We start from the raw sequence: 23,722 nt of genomic DNA, 5'->3' as shown, positions 1-23,722 counted from the left end.
TGCGCAGCCGGTACTTGTCCACGGCGCCCAGGGCGCGGCCGCGGGCGGGGGCGGGCTCGGGGTGTCGGCCGAGCAGGTGTCGTGCGTGTGCGAGGCCCTGCTGCAGGCGGGCCACGCGGGCCGCCTGGGCCGCTTCCTGGGCGCGCTGCCGCCCGCCGAGCGCCTACGTGGCGGCAGCGACGCCCTGCTGCGCGCCCGGGCGCTCGTGGCCTTCCAGCGCGGGGACTTCGCCGAGCTGTACCGGCTGCTGGAGAGCCGGCCCTTCCCCGCGGCGCACCACGCCTTCCTGCAGGACCTCTACCTGCGCGCCCGCTACCGCGAGGCCGAGCGCGCCCGGGGCCGCGCGCTGGGCGCCGTGGACAAGTACCGGCTGCGCAAGAAGTTCCCGCTGCCCAAGACCATCTGGGACGGCGAGGAGACGGTGTACTGCTTCAAGGAGCGCTCGCGGGCCGCGCTCAAGGCCTGCTACCGCGGCAACCGCTACCCCGCGCCCGACGAGAAGCGCCGCCTCGCCGCGCTCACCGGCCTCTCGCTCACGCAGGTCAGCAACTGGTTCAAGAACCGACGGCAGCGCGACCGGACGGGCGGCCTGGGCTTGGGCTCGGGCGGCAGCGGGGCTGCAGCTGCGGCCGCGGCGGGGGCGCCCAGCAGGAGGTGAGACCCCCCCCCGGGGGAGGGCTGGGCACGCCCCCTCCGGCGGTCCAGACTGATGCGGGTCCCCGCTCCCCACTCTGCCTTACAGAACCCCCACTCTTCGGGGTCTCTTCCCTGCCCCTCGGAGAGGGGGAAGGCTGGGCACACCCCCTCCGGCGGTCCTCCCTGTGACCCCGGACATCAGCGGCCCCCTCGCTGCCCTGCCGACAGGGGGAGGGATCGAGGGAGGAGGGGGCAGGGCTGGCCAGAGGCGGCATGCTTGGGCCTCCTGTTTTGTTGTGAAATGTGACCCCTCCTTCGAGGAGCTCCCCTCCCACCCCAAGTCCACGTGGAACTCCCCAGCCGTGCTGCCATCGGGATCCAGTCACCCCGGGTACAGGGCCCAGGGGTGTGTCCCCACCTCACCACCATGTTACACTCGAGGCATCTCAGATGCAGGGAGGGAGAACCTCTTGCTCCTCCCAGCTCCTCCCCCCCCCCTTAAGCCTTTAGGGACCTCGGGACAAAGACCTTCTGGGCCGCCTAGAAAACTCAGCTTTCTGCCTCTCTTTTCTCTTGCCAGTGAGTCAGATGGGAACCCCAGCACAGAAGATGAGTCCAGTCATGGAGCTGAGGATGTGGACACTGGAGCGGGAGCGGCCCCGGGGAGCACAGATGTGCCAGCTCCGGGTTCTGTGTTCCTGGCTGGGGCAGCAGCTCCATCGGGACCCCCGAATGCCCCATCTATCCTGCTCAACGGGGGCTTCTTGACCACGGCTAGCTCCCCGGCTGTGCTGCTGAACGGAGGCTCTCTTATCATTAATGGGCTGGCCCTGGGGGAGGCCCCAGGCCTGGCCCCGCTCTTGCTCACTGGGGCTGCTGGAGGAGGGGGCCCACCACCCTCCAGCCCACAGGCCCAGGCTCAGCTCCCCTCGCTGCTCCAGGTTCCCCAGCCTGGAGACCTGAAGGCTGAAGATGCCCAGCCTGAAGACGGGGGCTCCAAAGGGAACCAGGCGGCTGGGGAGGAAGCCACGGCACTGCAGGGGCTGTCCCTCTCCCAAGTGGTCCCAGGCCCCCAGCCAGCGGCGGCCTTCCCTCCTCCTGCAGTGGTGACGCCTGCTGGGCCGGGGCCTCAGGTGGTACCGCTGTCACCCCCAGGTCCGGTAGCTCCCGTGCCAGCCCCCCAGGTGGTCCCCCTATCTCCATCAGGCCCTGTGTACCCTGGGGCCTCACCCCTGGTCTCCCTTCCCCAAGTGGTGCCCACATCCCAGGTGGTGACCCTGCCCCAAGGCGTGGGGTCCCTACAGCTGTTGGCTGGGCCTGCTAGCCCTGTCAAGGTGGCAGCAGCAACAGGAGCCACCCTGGGCCAGGCCAATGTTCACCTCATCAACCCAGGAATGGGGGTCACAGCTTTGCAGTTACCCACGGGCACCCCAGGTAAACCTCTTTTCCCCTTCCTCAGGCTTCTCAGGGTGGGAGCACGCATAGCCCCTGTGCCGGAATCCCCCCTTTGCTATTTTCCTGCCTGTGTGAACTGGGGAAAGTCCACTTTCCTCTCTGGGCCACTTTGCCTTTTCCAAACTAAATGATTTCTAGGGCCCTTCCCCGTTCCAAACCTGTGATGTGAGGAGGAGGGTGAGGGGAAGACAAGGGAACCTGGGAGGGCGTGGCTTGTTCACCCTCTTACCTCTCTTCACCGCTGCCCTCCTCTCTCCCGATTCAGTGAACCCAGCCCTGAATCCTACCCTGCCCCCTCCCCCCATGTGACCATAGCCAAGGTCTTTTCCCCTCTGGGCCTTCCCTCTTTCCTTTGGTATCATGAATTGGATTCAGTGATCTTGACAAAGCTCCTTCTAGCTCTGAGGCATAAACTGCACAATCTTCCTGTTTTCCCTCTCTCTTTCTCATCTCCTAATTCTTGGCCTGGGAGTTAGGGGCCCTGGTTTGGGACTGTCAGGGCAGTCTGATATGATGTGACCTGGAGGAAGGCCTGGGCCTCATTTTCTCCTGTCAGATGAAGGGGTTTATGTCACCATAGCCCCATGAAGGCAGGAGTGATCCCTGCTAGCAGAGGAGGACGTGGGCTCAGAGTGGAAGAGGTTGGCCAGATGGGCGGCAGGCCCGGGCCACCATCTCATCCCCTCCCCCCTTCCCTGACAGGTAACTTCCTCTTGGCAAACCCGGTTTCCAGCAGCCCTATTGTGACGGGGATGACACTTCAGCAGGGCAAGATCATCCTGACTGCCACCTTCCCAGCCAGCATGCTGGTCTCCCAGACCCTGCCACCCACTGCCGCCAGCCTGGCGCTGCCCGTCAAACAGGAAGCGCCGGCTCCTGTGCCTGAGGGACCCGTCCTGGCCACGGTGGCCCCTGGCCCAGCCCTCCCCCCTTTCTCGGCCCAGCCCCAGGTGCCTGTGGCCCCGGTGGCAGCCGGCCCGGCCTTCTCCCCGGACTCCTCTGGCCTCCTGACCAGCGTCCCCATCCCCGCTGTCCCTTCTTGGCCCGGGGGGCTGGAGTTGGGGGTGGGAACTGAGGGGCTCTTTGAGATGGAGAAAGGGCTAGGAACGGCTGCCCCGCACGCCCTCCTGAGGCTGCCTGATGGAGACGGCCTTCTGCTGGGGGGCACGGGGGCTGAGGAGGGCGATGAGCTGGAGCCTGAGGACAAGGTCTTGACCCAGCTGCAGTCAGTACCTGTGGAGGAGCCCCTGGAGCTGTGACCGGACCTAGACCTCTGTGCTCTTCTCCCTTACTTCACTCCCCAAATGAGGTGCTCTGGAGACTGCAGCGTCCGTCCTTCTTCACGGGGCCAAAGGGGAACGAGTTGGGGGTCCTGTGCCTACCACAAATGCTACTGTCTTCCCAATCATAACACTAATTCACCCCACCCCTTGGGGTCGGAGGCCCCCCTAGGCCCCTCTCCTTCTGGGGGACCCTCAGTTCCCCTGGGAGTGGAGGCTTCAGCTTGTTACAGCCCCCGCCTGCCTGGAGCCATTCCTGGGGGGACTGAGGGGTGGCCACACCCCCATCCCTGTCAAATCCGGTACTGGCTATGAATTGTCTGTGGAAAAACACTATGGCCCTTGGGCCCACCCCTCCCGAGCACCCTGCCCTGACCTGCAAATGGCTGTTAATCTCAGAGGTCCCAGACGGGGGTGTGGGGGTGTGTGATGGCCCAGGGCCCCACCACTACGTGCACACGTCTCCCAAGTAGCCGACAGTGTCTGGGTGGTGGCAGTGAGGGCCCCACAATCCCTCCTTAACCCCAGACCAAAGATCCTTCCTCCCGAGAGGGGGTGACCTTCCTGACCTTGGTTTGTACCTTCCCAAATCTTTATATTTTTCTAGGACATGTTACTGCCTCAATTTCAATAAACCAGACCCAGAAATGCAGGGGGGGTCTCTGATCCTGGGGATGTGGGGGCAAGTCAGCACCCTCCCGATGCCCTTTCTCAACCCCAACTGAGCTTTTGCTTCTTCCTGTGAGGGAAGGAATGTGGGGTTTGTGGTCTGACCACCAAGCGAGGCTGCTGGGGAAGGGGGGTGGTTTAGAGAGGCCAGAAACCGTTTGCTCCCCTCCCCCCCCCCACCATAGTCCCTGTACGTGTCCTAGGATCAGGGGCAGGTCCTGTTTCCATGCCAGGACAGTATTACAACCCAGCATTCTGCAGGGAAAGTCCAAGAACAAGTGTGATTTTATTTTTAGAACAATAAATAATCTATAAATATAACAGAGTTGGAGGGGGGGGGTGGAGTGAGAGGACAATTGGGTTTCAAGTATTTGATCCTGACCCAAAGCTGAGGAAAGTGGGAGCCTGAGTTTGTTGCCCTCATGCCCGGGGTCTCCCCATGTACCCCACTTCCTACAGGATAAATAGGGGTGCTGACTAGCCTATTAGCCCCTGCACATATGTGCTCAGAGGCCAACAAATTCCCAGCGGACAGGCTGGTGGGGGCCAGGCCCCTCTTCCCCGGGTCAGCTCTTGTGGGGGGCGGAGTTTCACGGCCCCTCCCCCACTGGCCACCCGGGGATCAGAGAAGGGGGCAGCCCCTGCTTCACGGAGATGCTGGGCTGTCAGCAAGGGGGCCCTCCAGAGAGGAGCTTGTGCACGCCAGGTCTGGGGAGCTCAGGGCCTTCTCGGCCAGGAGCAGGTGGAAGGGCTTGGGGGATAAGCAGTCATCCTCCTCGCTGGAACAGTCCTGCCTGATGATGCGGTTGTGCTGGCGGCTGAACTTGCGGGCCTTGATGCTAGGGGAGGGGATCACCGAGGGGCGCTCACACATGCTGCCCCCACCCCCTGAGCCTCGGGTGTGAGAGGCAGCAGGGCAGTTTAGCCAAGGCTGGGAACGGGGCCCCTGGATCTTTCATCCCCCAGTGCAAGGCCCGGCTGATCTCTCAGGGGACTTCTCCCATAACCTCTGCCTATCACTATGACCTTGGGCAGGTCACTCCTTCAGGACTTGGCGGGAAGGGCCAATATTGAGTCCTTTAGTTGGGTGACTAACAGTCCCATGGAGTGGCTTCTTCTGCCACAGCCTCCCCTACCCACCCTCTTACCAGTACGGCCTCTTCTCCTGCTTGGTCATGACCCGCCACAGGCCTGCTAGCGCCTGGGTAGCCGCGGTGGATGGCATGCCAGGGTAGGTTCTGAGAGGAAGGGGAGGATGGGGTGAGGAAACCCTGGGGGGGGGCGGGAAGAGCCTGGCCCGGGGAGCCTCAGGACCAGGGGGCTAGTTCCGCTCTGGTGGACTTGGGTAAGACCCCTTCCCCTTTGGGGGGCCATTTTCACACTCATTCCCTGTTCTAAGGCCCTGTGTCCCTAACTCTGACATTCCCTGTTGTAAGACCTCTCCCAGCGTGACATTCTCGGTTCTAAGGGCCCTCCCAGCCTGACATTCCCTGTTCTAAGGGCCCTCCCAGCCTGACAATCCCTGTTCTAAGGGCCCTCCCAGCCTGACATCCCCTGTTCTAAGGCCTCTCCCACCCCGACATTCTTGGTTCTAAGGGCCATCCCAGCCTGATATTCTGTTTTAAGGCCCCTCCCAGCCCTGACATCCCCTGTTCTAAAGGCCCCTCCCAGCCCTGACATTCCCTGTTCTAAGACCTCTCCCAGCCCTGACATTCTCAGTTCTAAGGACTCTCCCAGCTCTGACGTTCTTGGTTTAAATGATCTAAAGGGTCTTCCTTGTTCTGAGTCTATAAATGGTCAGGATCTTCTCCAATATCCTCTCTACCACCAAGAATCCAGAGAAGGAAGCAAAGAAGAATTTTGTTAAGGGATGAACTCAATATGGGGCTTGGGGGAGGCGGGGGTTACACCCTAACCCCCACCCCTCCTTCCCACGTGGCCCAAAAAGCTTCCCTCACCCCCAGGCCTGAAGTCTTACCTTTAGTCCTTCCACAGAGTTAGGGCTACTAGTGATACACAAACATTCCCCTAGAGAAGGAAAGCTGGGAGCTGTTGTCCACCAGTAATTCACCTCCTGACCAGGTTAGTTAAAGAATTCGAGACGAGGACACAGCCCAGGAAGGCCTGCCTCCCCTGACGGGCACCAGGCTTAGACGGGCGGGAGGGGCAGGTTGGCCTAGTGCAGGCTGTGATGGAGGGCGCAGGGAAGGGGCCACGTGAGACTCAGAAAAGCCAGCGTGAGGCTGGGCTGCAAACCCACCGAATGTACTGTCCACGGTTGAGGCGACAGAACATGATGAAGCCGTTGACACATTTCTTCTTCAGTGGGAAAGGACAGGGCGCCTTCTTGCTCTCCTCGTGTCTGCCAAGGCCGCTGCCACTGGGCCCTGCCCGGCTTCTCCTCCGCTTCCTCCCAGAGGAGGGCAGAGGAGAGGCACACTTGGTGGGGGTCCAGGTACAGTCGTCATCCTCATCGCTAGAGGACAGGAAGCTGTCTGGGGTGGGCTGGGAGGCCTGGGGCAGGGAGGAGAGGGCTTAGTCTTCACCCCGGCCTACCTTTTTCAGAGCATCTCAGTCCTGGGAGGCAGATGACTCCAAGGTCATTTCACCCAGCCTCCTGCGCAGTGCAGAAATCTCTGCTTGGAACTTGCCAAGGTGTGGAAGGGTCACTGGACTGGGAGTTGGGAGGCCTCGGTTCAAGCACTAGCTCAGCTGCTTACTAGCTGTGTGGCCCAAGCTAAGTCCCAGCCCCTCTCTGAGCCTCAGTTTCCTCCTCTGAAAAACTGGGTTACTGGAAGAGATGCTCTCCAGAGTTCTTTCTGTTCTGTGACTGTAACCAAGTTCTCGCTGAGACAACTCTGAGGCCAAGCAGCCCAGTTTCCTCATCTGTAAAATGGGGATGATAACAGCACCTCTCTCCTTCCCTCCCCGTGCCTGGCACAGAGCAGGTGCTATACGCACTCATCCCTCTCACGCAGATTTCAGGACAGCTCCTCCTCTCTGCTAGGTCATCCCTTTTCCAGCCCCTTGCCACCCACCTCTGGCCAGCTCCGGGCGGCCAGCCCCTCTCTGAAGTGCCACAGCTTTGGGGCCAGCTGGCCTCTGACCAAGGCAGAAGACACGATCTCACCTTCTGCCATCTGTTCCACCAGGACACCAGTTCTGTCACCCCTGAGCTGGGGCCGGAGTCAGTCTTGCTGGTCTTACTCAGCGAGAGGTAACAGTGGTCTAGAGAGAATGCTGACTGGAAGAGGTTGAGGGAGCGAAGAGGGCCTCCAGGGGCTGATGGGGCTGGGTCCTGGGGCTGGGCGGAAGACAAGGAATGGCATGACAACTCTGGCCAGGCCCGCTTTAAGCTATGGGCCTCCTGCCTCTGCAGCAGCCTCCCGCCCCACTCTGGGACCTCTCCTGTGGCTCACTCCTTCTGAGGCCCCTTGGCTTCCAGGCATCCTGCCCCAACAGAGAAGCTGCCAACTCAGCCCAGCGACTCCCCAACACCTGTCTCTGTCTCTGCCTGTCTCTGTCCTCCTTTCCAATACCTCGGGGCTCCAGCCTCTCCCTGAGGCATAAAGGTGGGGCTGGGGCTTCTTTTTACCAGAAAGGGATGGGGATGGAGCAAGGAGAGGCTTCAAAGCCAGCTACCTTCTTCTGTGGAGCCCCAGCCAGGCTGGCAGAGGAGAAAGAGGACTCAGGACTCAGGCAGACATCTTCAAAGAGATCTGTGAGTACAGGAGACAGAGGGGTGAGGAGGCCCCCCTCCGAAGGTCTCCCAGCCCCCACCCCGTGGCATGTCGGTGCTGTGATGTCACCTTGGGTGAAGCTCTCTGTGCCTTCCTGAAGACTCCTCTCAAGCAGCAGTCGCCCCGGAGAGGTAAAGAGTGAGGGGCTCAGGCCAAGCTCCTCGCAGGGCTGGCCAACTCCAGGCCAGCTCCTGGTCCTGAGAGAATCCACCACAGGGCTCCCTGGAAACCAGACAGGCGAGCCTGAGCTACACAAGCTACTCCTCCATCAACAGGCCCCAAGTTGGACGGAACCCAGATAAGGACGACAGGGACCCAGAAGAGACTCTCCCTCCTATCCAGGAGCGCAGTAAGGACTCTGGGAAGCAGGCTGCCTCTGAGCTCCAAGAAAGGCTTAGGCAGTGCACCCAACCATGAACAAGGCTGGGGCTCGGCAGCTGACTCCCTCTCCAGGCCTCAGTTTCCCTGTTTGTATGGCGATGGGGTTAGACGAGGTAGTTTCCTAAGGTTCCACCATCCCACATCTTCCACATATGTGCCAAGGCCCCTTCCAGCAAGGATGCCTCACCATCTCTCAGGATCCTCTGGATCTCCAGCTTAGAAACTCAGTCTGGGCCATTTCAGATTCTGTCCCACCAGGGGCTGGGTCGAGGCTCCAAAGCACAGTCTGCCCAGGTCTTCGCCGTCTTGGCTTGGCTGGGCTGTATGGTCTCAGCCCAAACCACAGCTTCTCCCAAGCTCTGGGGCCCGGGCTCAGACAGAAGGGAAGCCAGAGAGGCTGCATCCACCCGCCCCGCTCACCATGGGGGCTGCTGTCGGGGGGCCCGGCTGAGAGCCAAGGCCCTGTGTCCACTGCCTCCTCCTCTTCCTCCTCCTTGCAGGAGTCATAGAACACCAGCTCCTGCCTGCAAGACAGTGGGGTGCAAGAAGAATCAGAGATTTGAGAGAGCCTTTTAATCCAGCCCTTCACCTCACAGAGGAGACCAAGGTACAGAGTTCACACAGAACTAGAAAGGACCCCAAGGAACAGCCCCCAGCCCCAGCCAGTTCTGGCCTATCTAGGGACATGCCATCACAGTTCCAGGCCCACAGCCTCCAGGGGACCTTGCTCCAGGAGGGGAATGCAGCCGCAGTGCCTGCCCATCCCCTGCGTGAAGGCAAGATGCCTCTGCCTTCCCACTGGGAGCCCTAGGTGGTCTGGCTCCATCCCCCCTCTTTGTCTGCCTCTCACTCATCTCCAGACCAGCTGAGCCCATTGGCTCACAACCACAGAATGCCAGCCAGGCATTCAATAAGAGCCTACCCTGTGCCAGGACTGTGCTAAGGGCTGGGGATACAAAGAAAGGCAGAACCCTTCCCTGCCCTCAGGGAGCTTGTGGTCTAAGGAGGAGACCACGACATGCAAACGACCATGCATGTGGAGGGTGAGCTGGAGGTGAAGGCAGAGGGCAGGCCTGACGGGAGCCCCGAGAGGCCTCAGGAGTCACCTGCTCCCCCAAGGGGGCCGCCACGATCACCCTCCCTCTCCCTGTTCCTCCTCCTCTGTGGTCCAGGCTCTGGACTCTGAGGCCTGGCAGAACGAGTTTAATCTTTCACGTGACTGCCCTTCAGATCCGAGGTGGCAATTCTCACGTCCCTCCAAGGATGAGCCTCCCATGATCCTTCCGGAGACCCTTAAATGGCTGGCCGTGCCAGCCGCCTTCCTTGGAGCTCTGTCCCTATTTGTTATTGTCATAATTGTCACTGGCCTTCCTGAAATGGGGCGCCCAGAAGTGACCTGACGAAGCAGAGGCCTGCAGGGCCATCCTTCTCCACAGCCTGGACGTTTGGCTCCTACTAGGAGGGCCCAAGACTGTACTTCAGAGACCTGCATGGGGACATCTGGAAGCGAAGTGACTTGCCCAGGGTGAAGAAGCCAGTGCGGGGCAGAAAGAAGACTTGACCCCAGGTCTTCTGCCTCTCAGGCCAGCCCTCTCTCCATCATGCCACGCTCTCCCTCCGCCCTCAAGGACTATAATTCTGAGCCAGAGCTGACCCACCTTGGCTGCGGAAGTTCCCTACCCACAGAAGTAAAATCACAAGTCCAGTGGAAAATGGAAAAACAACGGCATTGATTTCGTTGGCGACTGCACTGTACCCCACAAGACCCCCAGTTCTTTGCATGAGGATATTTGCTTGCCCGGCCCCCCCAGTTCCTCTCGGCTGATATGTGGAGCCAAATGTCCCACAGACATGCATTTCAGCCTCCCAATGAGGGATCCTTGGTTTCAGTCATTCAGATCCCAGCAACATCCCCTCTCGTGGCACCACGCCTCGCCTCCTTCGGGTCGTCTGAGCCGCCCGCCGGATGCTGCCTCTTTTGGAAGCCTTCCCTGACACCCTCAGACGAAGACGTTGAGACTGGCTGGTCTCTTGCACCGATCAGTCTGCCCTTTCCTATGGTCATTTGATTGTATAATCTTCTTCCTCTAGCCGAGGTAGGTGGTAGTGCTTGGCACAGAGCACTGGGGCCTGGAATCAGGAAGACCAGAGTTCAAATCTGGCCTCTGACACTTCATAGCTATGTGACCTTGGACAAGTCACTTCACCTCTCTGTGTGTCTCAGTTCTCCCAGCCATAAAACGAGAATGATAATAACCCCTCTCTCCCAGAGCTGTTGTGAGGATCAAAGTGCTTAGCACACAGCAGGTGCTTAATCAGTGCTCTGTCTTCTGTCCTGAGCATGCCACTTCTGTTCTTTAGGTCTGGGCAGGCCCCTGATAAGCTGGGGCATCTGGAAGAGGGTGACTAGGATGGTCACCCGCCATCCAAGCACTAGGAATGGTTCCCATCTTCCAGGCTCTCAGGTGGAAGGCTGAGGATTCTCCTTCTGCTCGGCTAGAGCAGGCAGAGCTGCAGAGACAGGCTGAGGAAGCACAAAAGGCACGTTTGGGGCCGACGGAGAGGAAAGCTTTCTGCTCCATGGAGCCGCTGGCCAGTGGGAGGGGCTTGCTCTTCTTCCTGTGCCATCTGTCAGGGAAGAGGCTGAGGGGACTCCTGGTCGGGTCGGAGCCTCCGCTCTAACACCAACCCTAAATGCACTGAGGCTTTTCCGAGTCTCCAAGCTCCATGCCCATCGAGCCCACGGGAATGAAGGCGTGGAGGTAAAAGTCAAGGCCTCCTTCCACCAGGAGGTTCCCCTTTAGCACGCCCCCTCCTCAGAGTTCCTGACTGCCCCGCAGCCTGAGCAACCTGAATCATGAGCAGGAGTTCCTTGGCTCTCCTCCCTCCAGCAAATAACCCCAGGGTAAAGATTGGAACACGAGGAGTAGAAAAAAACAGTAACAATTCACATCCCTACACCTGCAAGGTGGCTCTGCGACCCTGGGCCTCAGTTTACTTCTCTGTAAAATGAGGGCGTTGGACGACACAATTCCTGGGGTCAAAGAATCACGAACTTGAGAGGTGGAAGATGCCAGCCATGTCCCCAGAGGAAGGCCTATTGCCTTTACCATCCTCAACTTGGTGACTTCTGCCTCTGCTATTCCACGAGCCCCTGAGCTGGGAAGCATTCGTGACGCCCACACAACTCTAAGGGTGACTCATAGCTGGGCTCCGAGGGTCCAGTGACAGGCCTCTAGTTTGGAGGACTTCGAGGCCAGGGCTCTTGGTGGAGGTGAGAGCAGGGAGGGCCTTACCTGGGCAGAGGCTCACTCCAGGGGTGAGGTGTCAGCCACTCACCACCTGCTGTCATTTGGGGCTCGCAGGTGGGGCAGGGGCACTCTTCCTGGGCACTGGATCCTCCACAACAGGCTGGTGCAGGAGAGGCAGGGAACAGCTCTGCCTGGCTCCCTTTGCAGACAGGGCCAGGAAAGGAAAGAAGACCCCACCACCATTATGGTGTCAGCCCTCCCTTCCCAGCAAGGATCTCTGAATCTCAAGCCTCCCCTGAGGATTGAACCCCACCCTCCCTCCCCCATAGGCTTAGTACCAGGGGCTGAAGGTTCAGAGCGGAATGAGGGGAAACAGAGTGGAGGGTGGGGCTGAGGAACCAACTTGCTACGCAGCGGTGAACCCCGCCTTCAGCCATCTCCAGAAGTGTGAGCCCAGCTCCTCTGTGGGATGGGGGCAACCAGGACTCCAGTTGTCGGCAAGGGGTGGGGAGTCTCCTGGGGAGAGCGGCTTCCCCCGTAGCTTCTCCTCTGCTTCTGTTTGGGCTCAATTTGTCCACCGGCTGCCTCCCTGGTTGGGAGGGGCCTCTGCCTAGGGCCAGGCATGGATGAGGATCTGTGGCCCCTGCTCTTCGTTCTGAGAAACCAAAGTGACTGGAATTGGAGAGGAATGCTAGACCCCTTAGCGGGCAACACCAAAAACACTCCCTTCTGGGTTCAAGGCAGTATGTGTCCTCTGAGAAGCAGCTAAGTGATGCAGTAGATAGAGCGATGAGGCGCTTACCAGCTATGTGGCCCTAGGCAAGTTACTTAAGGGCTAGAGTTGCCTTAGTTTCCTCTACTGTAAAATGGGTATAACAATAACACCTACCTCCCAGGATTGTTCTGAGTATCAAATGAGTTGATATTTGTAAAGAGCTTTTCAAACCTTCAAGCGCTCTATAAACATTGCTGTTGTTACCAAGTCCTGGTTACTGTACAAGGCACTGCGCAGAGAGAGAAAGTCTGCCTTCATACTATGTACAGTCTAATGGGGTTGCAGGACACAGGTAGAACGTGACGAGGACAAGGGAAAGTTAGGTAAAGTGCCATGGGAAGGGGTGCAGGGGTGGGGAAGGAAGGGAGCTCACTTTCATCTAGCTGGGCCAGGAAAGGCTCAAAGGAAGAGATGCTGGTCTGAGATGAGCCTTCAAACAGGCAAAGGTAGGAAAGGGGAATCTCTTCCAAGTGAGGAATGGCATAAACAAAGACACAGCTAGGAGACAGGACAAGGAAGCGGGGGAAAAACCAGACCAGCCTGGCCAGAACCGAGAATGGAGTGAGGCGAGGATGGTGGGCCTCGAATGTCAGGGATGAAGTTTAGACTTCATCCACCAGGAAGGGGGTTTCTGAAGATTTTTGAACAAACAAGTGCTGGAATCAGAGCAGTGCATTAGGAAAACAATTTGGGCATTGGGGTGAAAAATGAATTGAAGTGGGATAGAAGGATTAAGTGCCTCTATTCTAAAGCAGCAGTCATCAAAACCATCTGATATTGGCTAAATCATAGATCAATGGAAGAGATGAGACAAGGGGATTCAGAAACAACAGAACACAATAACCCAGTGTTTGATAAAGTAGAAAACAGAGGTTACCAAGGGATAAAAACTGCTGGAAAAATGAGAAAGCAGTTTGGCAGAAACTAGGTTTAGACTGGCTTGTTATACCCCACCCCACAATGCATTCTTAAGGAACACATGACCTTAATGTTAAAGACCATCCCATAAAAAAATTAGAAGAGAGATGGATCACGTACCTCTCCCAGCTATAGGTAGGAGATGTATTCTTAACCAAACAGAAGACAGAGGCAACCAAAAGATAAAACAGATAACTTTGATTACTCAAAACTGAAAAGCTTCTGCAAAGTCAACATTAATGCCTCTAGCATAAGAAGGGAAGTGGTAAAATGGGAAAAAAATCTTTGTATCAGATTTCTCTGATATGGCTTTAATATCCAAGATATATAAATAATTAATACATACATAAATATACACACCAGCATGCATACACACGTGTATATGTATATATAAATGACTAATGGCCATTCTCCAATAGAAAAATGGTCAAAGGATATAAACAAACAGTTCACAAAAGAAGAAATGCAAAGTATTCACAACCACATGAAAAAAATCACTAATGAGAGAAATACAAATCAAAACAACTCTGAGGTTTCACCTCACATGCTGCAAATTGGCAAAAATGACCAAAAATGACAACAGTTAATGTTGGGGGGGGTGTGAGAAGAAAGGTACCCTAAAACATAGTTGATAAAGCTGTGATATGGCACAACCGTTTTGGAAGGCAATTTGGAATCATGCAAAGAAAGTGACTAAAATATCCATACTCTTTGAACCAAAGACTCCATTATTGGTTTACACTCCAAGGAAGCTATCGAGAAGAAGAAAGTCCCCACATAAGTACTCCAAAATATTGATAGCAACACTTTTTGGGATAGCTGAGAATTGGAAACCAAGTTGATAGCCAAAGTTTAGCCACTGAAGAATGACTAAATACGTTGTGGTCCATTAATGCAATAGAATATGACTGCTAGAAGAAATGATGTGTGTAGCTTTTTTCCAGTTGGAATCATGGAGGGCACAGAAGAAAAGAAGAAGCAACTGTCCATTCCAGAATCCCTTCTGAAAAAACAAAAGGCTTTTGTGATACTGAAGGCCAATCACCTGAAGAAGAAGATGGCTATAAAAAAGCTCTGTAAAATGTGGAGAAAAGTTATCTATGGAAAAGCTAAGGCCTCTCATAAGGACAGATGTACAGAAGCAAAATCTGGCTGACTAGAATGGTATGCAAAGCTGGCACCTACTATGTACCTGCTGAACTGAAGTTAGCTTTTGTGATCAAAATCAGAGATATCAATAGACCTTTGGGCTAAGGTCCAAAGAATATTGTAGTTTCTTCGTCTTTGCCAAATCTTCAATGGCACTTTTGTTAACCTTAGCAAAGCTTCATTTAACATGCTGAGGACTGTGGAACCATATATTGCATGGGGTTACCCAAACATGAAGTCTGTGAATGACTTGATTTACAAATGTGGTTATGGCAAGATCAAGAAACAGAGAATTGCCCTGGTAATGCCATTATTGCAAAATCTCTTGGTAAATATGGAATTATCTGCAGAGGACTTGATCTATGAGATCTACACTATTGGCAAGCACTTCAAAGCTGCCAACAACTTTCTGTGTCCCTTCAAATGATCTTTTCCACAGGACAAAATGAAGGAAAAAAAAAGCATTTTGTGGAAGGTGGAGATGCTGGTAACAGGAAAACCAGATCAATAGGCTTATTAGGAGAATGAACCAAAGGTCTCTACCATGATTATTTTTCTAATAGTCTGTTAATAAAAATGCCTGTGATTAAAAAAAGAAAGAAAGAAATGATGTGTGTGATGCGTACAGAGAAGCTTGGAAATCTCTACGTGAACTGATGTAGAAGGAAGTAATCAGAGCCAAGAAAATAATACACACAATGACCATAACAAGGTCACACACTAAAAAATCAAAAGCAAATGTAACAAAATTGTAAAGATCAAGTACGACTAGCACGAAGAGAGCCGAGAAGACACCCTCAATCTTTATGGAGATGGGAGGTCCACAGATTTGAACACGTTTTCAGACTTTTTCAATGTATCTAGTTGTGCAGACTTTTTCTTCCCTCTCCAATAAAATATTATTTGCCATATGGGCTGGCTTTCAGGGAAGGGAAAGGGGACAGATACATGGGATACTATGAAACAAGAAATATCAGTAAAAACTTTTTTTTTTTTTAAAAAGCAAGATTAAGTGCTTCAGGGGGAAGCGCCCTGGGCCAGATATCAAGAGACCTGGGCGTTGGCCTGGCTTCTGATAATAACTAGTTATTTGACTTTGAGCAAGTCTCGCTCTTCACAGGGCCTCAGATTCTGCTCACCCCTCCTCACTGAGGCCCCCATAAAATGAGTTGGGCCAAGTCAGCGCTTTCCACTCGTCCACAGCTAATACTTATCAGTCTATGAAACAAATGGTCATCATTTTTAAAGTTTACCAATGTGAAAAAGAAAACAAAACGAAAACAAAAAGACTGACGACTGCTCCTTACCTCCTGTATCCTCCTCTGCCTACCCCCTTTCTCCCCCTGGCCTGGCAAAGAGCTTAGAGATGATCTAGAACTCATTTAATAGATGGAGAAACCAAGGCCGAGAGAAGCTAAGGGACTTGCCCAAGGTCACAGAGGGAGAAAGTAAAGAGTTGAGATAGAATGTGAGCTCCTAAAAAATAAATAAATGAATAAATAAATAAAAGAATGTAAGTTCCTTGTGGGCAAGCCCTGTTTCCTTTTTTGTCTTTGTATCTCTGGTGTCTTGCACAGAGACTGGCCCACAGGAGGCACTAACTAAACCCCAGGTACCTGACTCCCAGTTCTGCACTCTGTTCCTGGAGTGATGCTTCCAGATGTCACTGGCTGAGACCTTACTGAAGAGAAGGCACCCTCCACAGGTACAGATCGCAGCCCCTGCACCCAGGGGCATCCCATGCAATTTCTGTCCATGTCTTCTAAACACCCCCCACAGCCCAGAAGATCCCACTAGTGTACTAGGGGTCCCCTGTTTGTCCCAGCGTGATCCCCAGCTTTGACCAAACCCCCTCAGTTACAAGCAAGTGCTGAATCAAATGGGGCCTAGGGACTGAGTGATCTCTTCCAGCTTTCTCTCTCCTCTTGTGGTCAGGAGGAATGGACTCCTTCCTCACAATACCAGTTCACATGTCCATAGTACATGAGATTTATGAAGCGCTTTCCTTAGAACCATTCTTTAAGGCACAGGACTAGTATTATCACCCCAACTGTTTAGATCAACAAACTAAGGGATTAGCCCAATGTCACTTAGCTCCTTAATGTTCTGAGCCAAGAGGCAGACCCAGGCCGGAGGCCAATCAATATTCTTTCCAATATGGCCTATCTTCTATCTTCAGAGAGGATGGTAGGATTTACAGGTGAAGAGGCCTTGGAGACCATCTAGCCCAACCCACACATTATACAAGGAAAAAACACAAGGCCAAGGGAAAAAGACACTTGCCCAAGGTCACGAAGGGCATGAGCAGCAGAACCAGGATGCATCCTCTGATTGCCAACCCCATGTTCTTCCTGCTGTAACAGTTTAGAAAGGTGGTGCCAGTTGAGCTGGGCACTGGAAGGATCGAGAGCAATCAGACAAGCGGGGGGGGGGGCGGGCATGCCAGGGATGGCACAGCTGGAGGCCCTGAGCAGCCCAGTTTGGCCAGAGGGCAGGGTATGCAGTAGGGAGTAGTGGGTGGGAATCTGGGGTCCAGGAGTAGTCAGTTTTTCAACAAATAGCAAGGATTTCTCCTGAGCAGCCATGGGATCTCTACAGATGTTTGCTCCCAAAGCAAAAAGGGCAGGTGGCTGAGGGCCAGCCCTGAGGGACCCGGCTGGCTCTCGGCCAAGAGGAGGTCTGTCCTTGTTCCTCAGTGTGCCCGGCCTCACCACCCCAGTCAGCCCAAGCTTTCAACTACTGCAATAAGGTGGAAGGGGCCATCTGGGTGCTTCCTTCCCCCCTCCTATGCTAACTTTCCAACTTGTTTCTTCTTGCAAGGCTTATGGCAAATACCCAGGAACCAGGCTCTTCAGACATGAGGGGAGCTCTGGGGTGCTGACTCTTTCATTTTGTTTTTGCCTGGGGATGTAGGAGGCTTCCTGCATCCAGTCCCACGTCCACCAAGCTCTATATGGGGACATGTAAATGGGTCAGATCTGGGTCTCTTCTCTTCTTAATTCTTCCTACATTTGTACTTTGAAAATCCATTCCCCCACTCACCTAGTAGGAGCCAAGTTTCCTCCCTGGGAACTTCGTCTCATCTTCCTGAAAGTCCCCAGACAGGAATTCTGCCCCCTACCCTGAAAATGATCAACTGTGTGGCACAGGATGAGGGAGATACCCCTGGAAAGCAGTTCGAATGAAAAAGCCCTGGGGACGGTGGACCTCTTAACATGTGCTATCAGTGTGATGTGGCAGACAATTTTCATTTGGTAGTACAGGTGTTATTATCCCCATTTCACAGCTAAGAAAACTAAGGCTCAGAAAGTGAAAGGGACTTGCCCAGAAGCACAGAGCTAGTCCTAATGAGCTAAGACTAGACTCGTGGCCAGCTGGAGCTGGAAGGAAGCTCAGAGGTCATGCAGTCCAACCTGAATGAGAATCCTCTCTAAGCATCCCCTGCACCCGTCTGAAGACCTTCAGTGATGGGCGGCAGCCCATTTCAGTCAGGGACAGTTCTAATTAATTGTGCAAAAGTGTTTACTCAAACTAAGCCAAAATTCTCCTCTCGGCGACTTCCTAGTTCTGCCAAACATGCCAACTCTACTGGTCTCATCCTTGGGAACGCCAGCCCTTCAGACACCTGAAGACAGCCAAGGCGCACCCCCCCTCCTGCTCTCCAGCTCTCAGCAGCCTGTTCCTTCACCTGATTTTCACGCAGCCGGGTCTCTGCTCATTTAGATGAAACAAGCCCAGGGAGAAGATGCAACTTGTTCAGTCACCCAAAAGGAAAGGGAAGGGCAGACTGGAGCTCAGTCTCAGGCTCCCAACTCCCAGCTGAGCCTGGGCTCTACTGCACATCCAGGCCTTCCCCGGGCCAGGCCTCCCACAGTCCAGTGTGAGACTTCTGCTCCCCACCTGCACCCCACCTCAAAATCCCCTCCCCAGGCCCCAGTTACGTAGGGGTTACCTTCTTTGTCTGACGGCTGGAATAAGAGAAGAGACTTGGCCACATCAATGCTTCGCTGGAGGTGTTTGATATAGTGCAGAACGTGCAGGAGAATCTCCTTCTGTGCCCAAAAGAAACAGAGGGTGTGGGTGAAATCGGGAATCAGAAAGAACTTCCCCATGAAACGCCTCACTCGGGTCAGTCAGTCAGTCAGTATTTACCCAGTAGAGGCCTGGACTAGCCAGGGCCCCTGCAGCTCAGTATCGTTGAGCTTCGTCTCTGCCTAAAGGGGAATTTCCATTAATTTCTAAACTACGGGGTACAAGATGGCGGAAGCATCACTGGACAGCAGTCCCAATGAAAGAGGCCTGAGGCAGCCAGGTGGCACAATGGATAGAGCCCCAGGCCTGCAGGCAGGAAGACTTCAGTTCAAATCCAGCCTTGGATACTGATTAGCAGTTGCGTGACCCTGGGCAAGTCATCTCACCTCTGTTTGCCTCAGTTTCCTCAAATGAAAAATGAGGATCATAACAGTACCCACCAAGAAATGATGAGCAGGATGCTTTCAGAAAAACATGGGAAGACTTTTACAAACTGATGCAAAGTGAAGCGAGCAGAATCAGAATCAGTTGTCCACAGTCATAGCAATGGTGTACAACGACTAACTGTGAAGAAGCAGAATGATGGTGCTTCCTCCTGCATGGGCCAGCTCACCCAATATTCCCACACTGGAATATTGCTGTCAGGTTCGTCCATTTTCTCTTCTTTGGCCTCTTCAACCTTGTCACAGAGCACACTCAGTGCTGGAAGGAACCTCAAAGATCATTTGGTACCAGTCTTGGATTTGGAGGCTCGGAGAGGAAGCAACAACCTAAGCGGTGGCCCGGCCCAGCCAGAACTCCAGCCTCAGACTCCTGACCCCTGCCACGCTCAGCAGGGTGGGGCAGGGCTCACTTCTAGCTAACTTGGCCCCACACCATCAGGCTCTGAGAATGCCCAATCAGCCATCTCTGCTGAGAGGGGAGAAAGCCAGTGAGGCCAGGCAGCCAGGCCTCCCACAGGAGAAATGTCAGTGGGGGCTCCCGCTTCTCTCTCCACCCTGCTGTCCACCCTCAGGGGCTGACAGATGGTCACCAGCACAGTGGCGAAATGCAAAGAATACAGAATTTAGAGCCAAAGGGCCCGAGTTCAAATCACTATGTGGCCCCATGGGAGCTGGGGCAGGTCCCCTTGGGCTATGAAATCCTAGGACCTTCTCTGAGGGATCATCCATTGGCCAGTTTGTCTCCTAAAGCCCCCTGGCTCCCTGTCCTGTGTCTCACCTGCTTTCCCACAGCCCTTGGCCCACCCTCCCCCTGTACCTTGGTGAGTTTTTTGCTGCTGGCCTGCAGGGGGATAGGCAGTAGCATGGCTAACTCTTGAAGCGTACTGGTATGATTTCGCCTCCGTTTTCTGTTCAGGGAGAGAATGCAGAAGAGGTCAGTGAGCACCCCAAATCTAGGCCTAGATTCTGATCCTGCCTATAGGTCCTCAGGAAAGAGATCTCAGCTGGTCCTTTTAGACTAGGGTCAAAGGACTAGACCACTACCCCCAAACAGGTGATCCATGCATGATGCTATCTGCTCATATTTACACAGCAGACCAGGGTCCTGTGAGATGGACAGCACAAGTACTATTATTAGGCCTCTAGGTGGCTAAGAGGACTGGCCTTGGACACAGGAGGCCCTGAGTTCAAATCTTGTCTCAGACACTTACTAGCTACATGACCTTGGGCAAAGCCACTTCCCTCTCTCGGTCTCAGTTTCCTCATCTGTAAAATGGGGATATGAATAGCATCCACTTCCCAACATTGCTGTGAGGACCAAAGGAGCTAATATATGCAGGGCTAAATGTTATTTATTATTATGATGCCTGTTTTACAGATATAAAAACTAAGGTTCTGAGGTGGATGTGGAGACCCGGAATCGGCCAGCTCAGCTGTTCCTGCCCCAGAACAAGCTGCTTCTCCTCACTGCCTCAGTTTCCTCATCTGCCAAGTGAGACTTGGACCAGCTCAGAGCCCCCTTGTGGCTTTGTGTCCTGGGCTCACCTGCAGGCTCGTGCGAGGCAAATAGACCCATGCCCTCCTACTTCCAATTTTTGTAATATTTACCCTCAACACCCAATGTTAACAGCAGCAATAAGTCTTGGTGTTTGTGTGGCATTGTAGAACTTCCAAACCAGGAGAAGGTGGTCTGGGGAGACACAGACAGGCCTTAGAAAAAAAGCCCCAGGGAAGGACCCAATCCAGAGGGCAGTTTGCTGATGGCTTTGGCTTAGGTTTCATTAACTTAGAGCTGTTTGGGGAAGGATAGCTTGGGCCAAAGGGAATGGAAGCTGCAGACACTTGCATAAAGCCACAGATAGCAGAGCCCTGCTCACAGACAGTCTGTGCCTTAAGCTCCTGTCAAACAGAGCAATGGGGGCTCCCTGGGGGCCCTGTCTGGAGCTGGACCAGGAGCAGGAGCTAATTTCAGAGCTGAATGATCCCTCTGAGGCCTCCTTGTCCAGCTTAGCACCAAGCAGGATTCCCCAGAGCATCATAATAACGATGATGATGATGATGATGATGATGATGCCAGAGTAAGGATTTAAGATTGGCCAAATCATTTACATACATTAGCTCAAATGACCCTCACACCCTAGTAAAATCAGTACTCCTTTGATAGTATGATGAAGCTTTGATGTCATGAATGTGGGTGCTCCATATAAAATTACAGATGGAAAAGATCACAGCCTCTCATTCAGTGCTACCTTCATCCATGTTCTCCTGTAAATCCTCCTAAAAGGGGTCCATCCTCCCAATTCGCTAGAGGGATTCCTTTAAATCGAAAGTTCCCAACATGGGGCTCACATAATCCCCGAAGAGAGGATGGTAAAGGCTAAAATTCATTTCCTTTCATATTGAGTAAGGGGTATCCTCAGGTCAAATACCACTTATCCAAGGAAGGTTTTCATGGTCTCCTCAGTTGCTATTCACTGCTCTCCCCTCTCCTCCCACCAGATTGCCTTCAATCTAATCTGTATGTATGTGTGTACAGATAGATAAGTATATCTCTCTATCTAGTGTGCAAGTTATTTGGTGTTTCACCCCTTAAAATGCAAGCTCCCTGAGGGCAGGAACTATCTTTGCCCTTCTTTGTACCCCTGGCTCAGCAGATATCAGGCTCAAAGCAGGTGCTGGCGGCTGCTGGTTTGCCCACAGTCCCAAAGCTAGCATCACAGGTGGGGCCCCAAAGCAATCCTTTGTGAGCTTCAGCCAGCTTTCCACCGGGTCAAACCGCCTGATTTCCCACAAGGCTCTTCCAGCCTGTGCTGAAGCTTTTTAGTGATGGGGAATCCCCAGTCCTCAAGAGGTGACCCTTTCTGCTTCTAGGTCCCTCCTCTTTTCAAGCTCCAATCAGGCAACCTCTCTTCAATATCCCCTCCCAGGCCTCTCTAGGACAAGTTTAACAACTAAATTGTCTTGCACTGAAAAATCACATTATCAGAAAGTCCAGGAATAGCAAAAACCTCAAAGGCCACCTAATCCACCCCTTTATTTTTCAGATGAGGAAGCTAAGACCCAAAGAAGAATCAACTTGTCCCAGATCACGTAGGTGGCATATGTGGAATTGGAACCCAGACCTTTGGACTCAAATCCAATGTTCTCTCCACCTCTCTTCCCTCTGTTAAGAATCTCTAGCTCTGTCATCTGTTCTGGTACAAAGAGGAGACTCCTTCCCCCTCCTGGTGCTCCCCTGTTACCTCTCACTGGGGCAGAGTGGGCCCATTCTGCAGCCAGGGCCTCCTTGAGGCCGTTCAGGGGGTATATGGGTGTCCACTGGGGCCTCACATCTGGAAAGGGAGATGAAAGAAGGGGAAGCAATCAGTGGGCCATTGGCCTCCGACACCCTTGGGACTGGTACTTCTCTCTCGAGGCCCCAAGTTGGCCTTCTAAGAAAGGAGGCAGAATCCATGGGGAGAAGAGGGTCATCTCTTCCCCTGGGGCCCTGGAAGGAGTGGGGGAAATATAAAGGAAGGGAGATTAGGATCTGGGAGGAAGGGGGAAATCTGGCAAAGGTTCCCTAAGGCAGGTAGGGGTGGGCTGGGTCATTGTCCTTAGAGACACAGGCCAGCTAGGGAGTGAAGGATGGGAGAGGAAGGAGGCAAGGCCCAGGAAGAATTGGGTGGAAGGGCCCCTGGATTGTATTGGAGGGAAAGAACTGAGGGGGAGGGCAGGGCATGGAGGGAGGGGCCTGGGCATCTTCAGAGGGGAGAATGCAGGAAGGGAGAGGACAAGTGTGGGGGAGAAGCCTTTGGGAAGCGGGAGGAAGGATCTGGGGGAGGGGCTCTGGGAGGTAGAATGCCAAGGAATGGGAAGGGGGAAATTTGGAGTGGGGCCCAGGGGAAGGGTGCAGGCTTCCCCAGCGGTGGAGGGGACCCTAGAAGACAGGGCACGGTTTTTTCGGGGGGGGCGAGGCCCTTGGAAGCAGGACAAGGAGATCAAGAGGGGAGGGAGGCAGGGCATGGGGGAAGGGTCTGGGCATCCCCAGTTAGGGAGAGATGGAAAGGAAGGGACCCTGGGAGTTGGGAAGCAGGTGGGTGGGATGTGCGAGGGTCAAGAGAGGGAGTAGAAAGCTGGGGGAGAAACGTGGAGGAGGGCCCAAGTAACGGGGTGGGGCGCAGACCGGGGGGGAGGTGTTGGGGGAGGGGACACTGGAGTCGGGAGCAGGCAAGGGGGGGCCAAGGGAGCTGGGGGAGGGGAACAGGGCTCCTGGGTGGGGCCAGGAGATCTGGGGGCGGGGCATAGGGAGGGACCCCGGGGTGGGGCGGGTGGCCCCACCTTGAGGAGAGAGGGCAGGCGATGTGCCCAGTCGGTACCACTACCACCCCCCCGCCCCAGTACCCTCCTGCCGCGCCTCCTCCAGCCCCGGCCTCCCTCCAGCAGCGTCCTGCCCCCGATTGCTGCCCGGGAGCAGGCGCGAGACCCCAGGCGGGCCGGGGAGGGGAGGGGGGGGGCAGGGGAAAGCCGCCACGCGCACGCGCGCCCGTCCCTCTGGCCTGCGAACCCCGGGCCTGGAACCTAGCGCGTGCAGCCGCCGCAGCCGCCGGAGCCGCCGCAGCCGCCGCAGCCGCCGCAGCCGCCGCAGCCGCCGCAGCCGCCGCAGCCGCCGCAGCCGCCTTCGTCCTCGCCTCTGTTGCAAGAGCCACAGCTGCCCTGAAGCCCAGCTGCAGCCCGCGCACGGCCAACCGACTGGCCAATAGCGCTCCGCCTCGCTGCTTTGGCCCCGCCCCATTCCCCTGCGGCAGGCCTGGAGCTTCCTGAGCTTCCCGCATTTTGCAATCTCTACCCTGGATTGGACGGAAGCCTCGTTGGCTCCGCCCCTCTCGCTCCCTTCCAGCCTCTCGGCTCTCTCATCGAGCTGAGCTGACTCGTGACGCTGCGCCTCCAGTCATCTGGCCCCTGCCTGCCAGTCACGAGGCGCTTTCCCGCCTTTTGTGGGGGGGCCCCGCCT

At 55.0% G+C, this 23,722-nt stretch overlaps 2 protein-coding genes and 1 pseudogene across 2 annotated transcripts in view; 2 read left to right on the top strand and 1 right to left on the bottom strand.

The window, feature by feature from the left end:
* The window catches only part of LOC114030946 (homeobox protein SIX5-like), a 5,325-nt gene extending 1,302 nt beyond the window's left edge, over nucleotides 1–4,023 (top strand). Inside the window, exons 3-5 of the mRNA XM_027845907.1 lie at nucleotides 8–654; nucleotides 1,217–2,070; nucleotides 2,794–4,023. Coding sequence (XP_027701708.1) covers nucleotides 8–654; nucleotides 1,217–2,070; nucleotides 2,794–3,350 — 2,058 coding nt within the window. The 3' untranslated portion in view covers nucleotides 3,351–4,023. The remainder of the gene's footprint in view (nucleotides 1–7; nucleotides 655–1,216; nucleotides 2,071–2,793) is intronic.
* Nucleotides 4,024–4,127: 104 nt separating this feature from the next.
* Nucleotides 4,128–23,663, bottom strand: LOC114031050 (basic helix-loop-helix and HMG box domain-containing protein 1-like). The gene is given in 14 exon segments (XM_027846053.1): nucleotides 4,128–4,915; nucleotides 5,177–5,278; nucleotides 6,301–6,554; nucleotides 7,171–7,344; nucleotides 7,683–7,759; nucleotides 7,850–8,002; nucleotides 8,582–8,685; nucleotides 11,458–11,611; nucleotides 11,816–12,067; nucleotides 18,207–18,306; nucleotides 19,547–19,637; nucleotides 21,972–22,033; nucleotides 22,035–22,061; nucleotides 23,352–23,663. Coding segments are annotated over 14 exon segments (2,091 nt in total). The 3' UTR covers nucleotides 4,128–4,686.
* On the top strand, nucleotides 14,049–17,977 carry LOC114030921 (annotated as a pseudogene).
* Nucleotides 23,664–23,722: the final 59 nt, after the last annotated feature.

This window comes from Vombatus ursinus, unplaced genomic scaffold (genome assembly GCF_900497805.2).
Source record: "Vombatus ursinus unplaced genomic scaffold, bare-nosed wombat genome assembly UNPS02015030.1, whole genome shotgun sequence".
NCBI lineage: Eukaryota > Metazoa > Chordata > Mammalia > Diprotodontia > Vombatidae > Vombatus > Vombatus ursinus.
The sequence above is the reverse complement of the archived record's forward strand: the minus strand, read 5'-3'. Positions and strand labels throughout refer to the sequence as shown.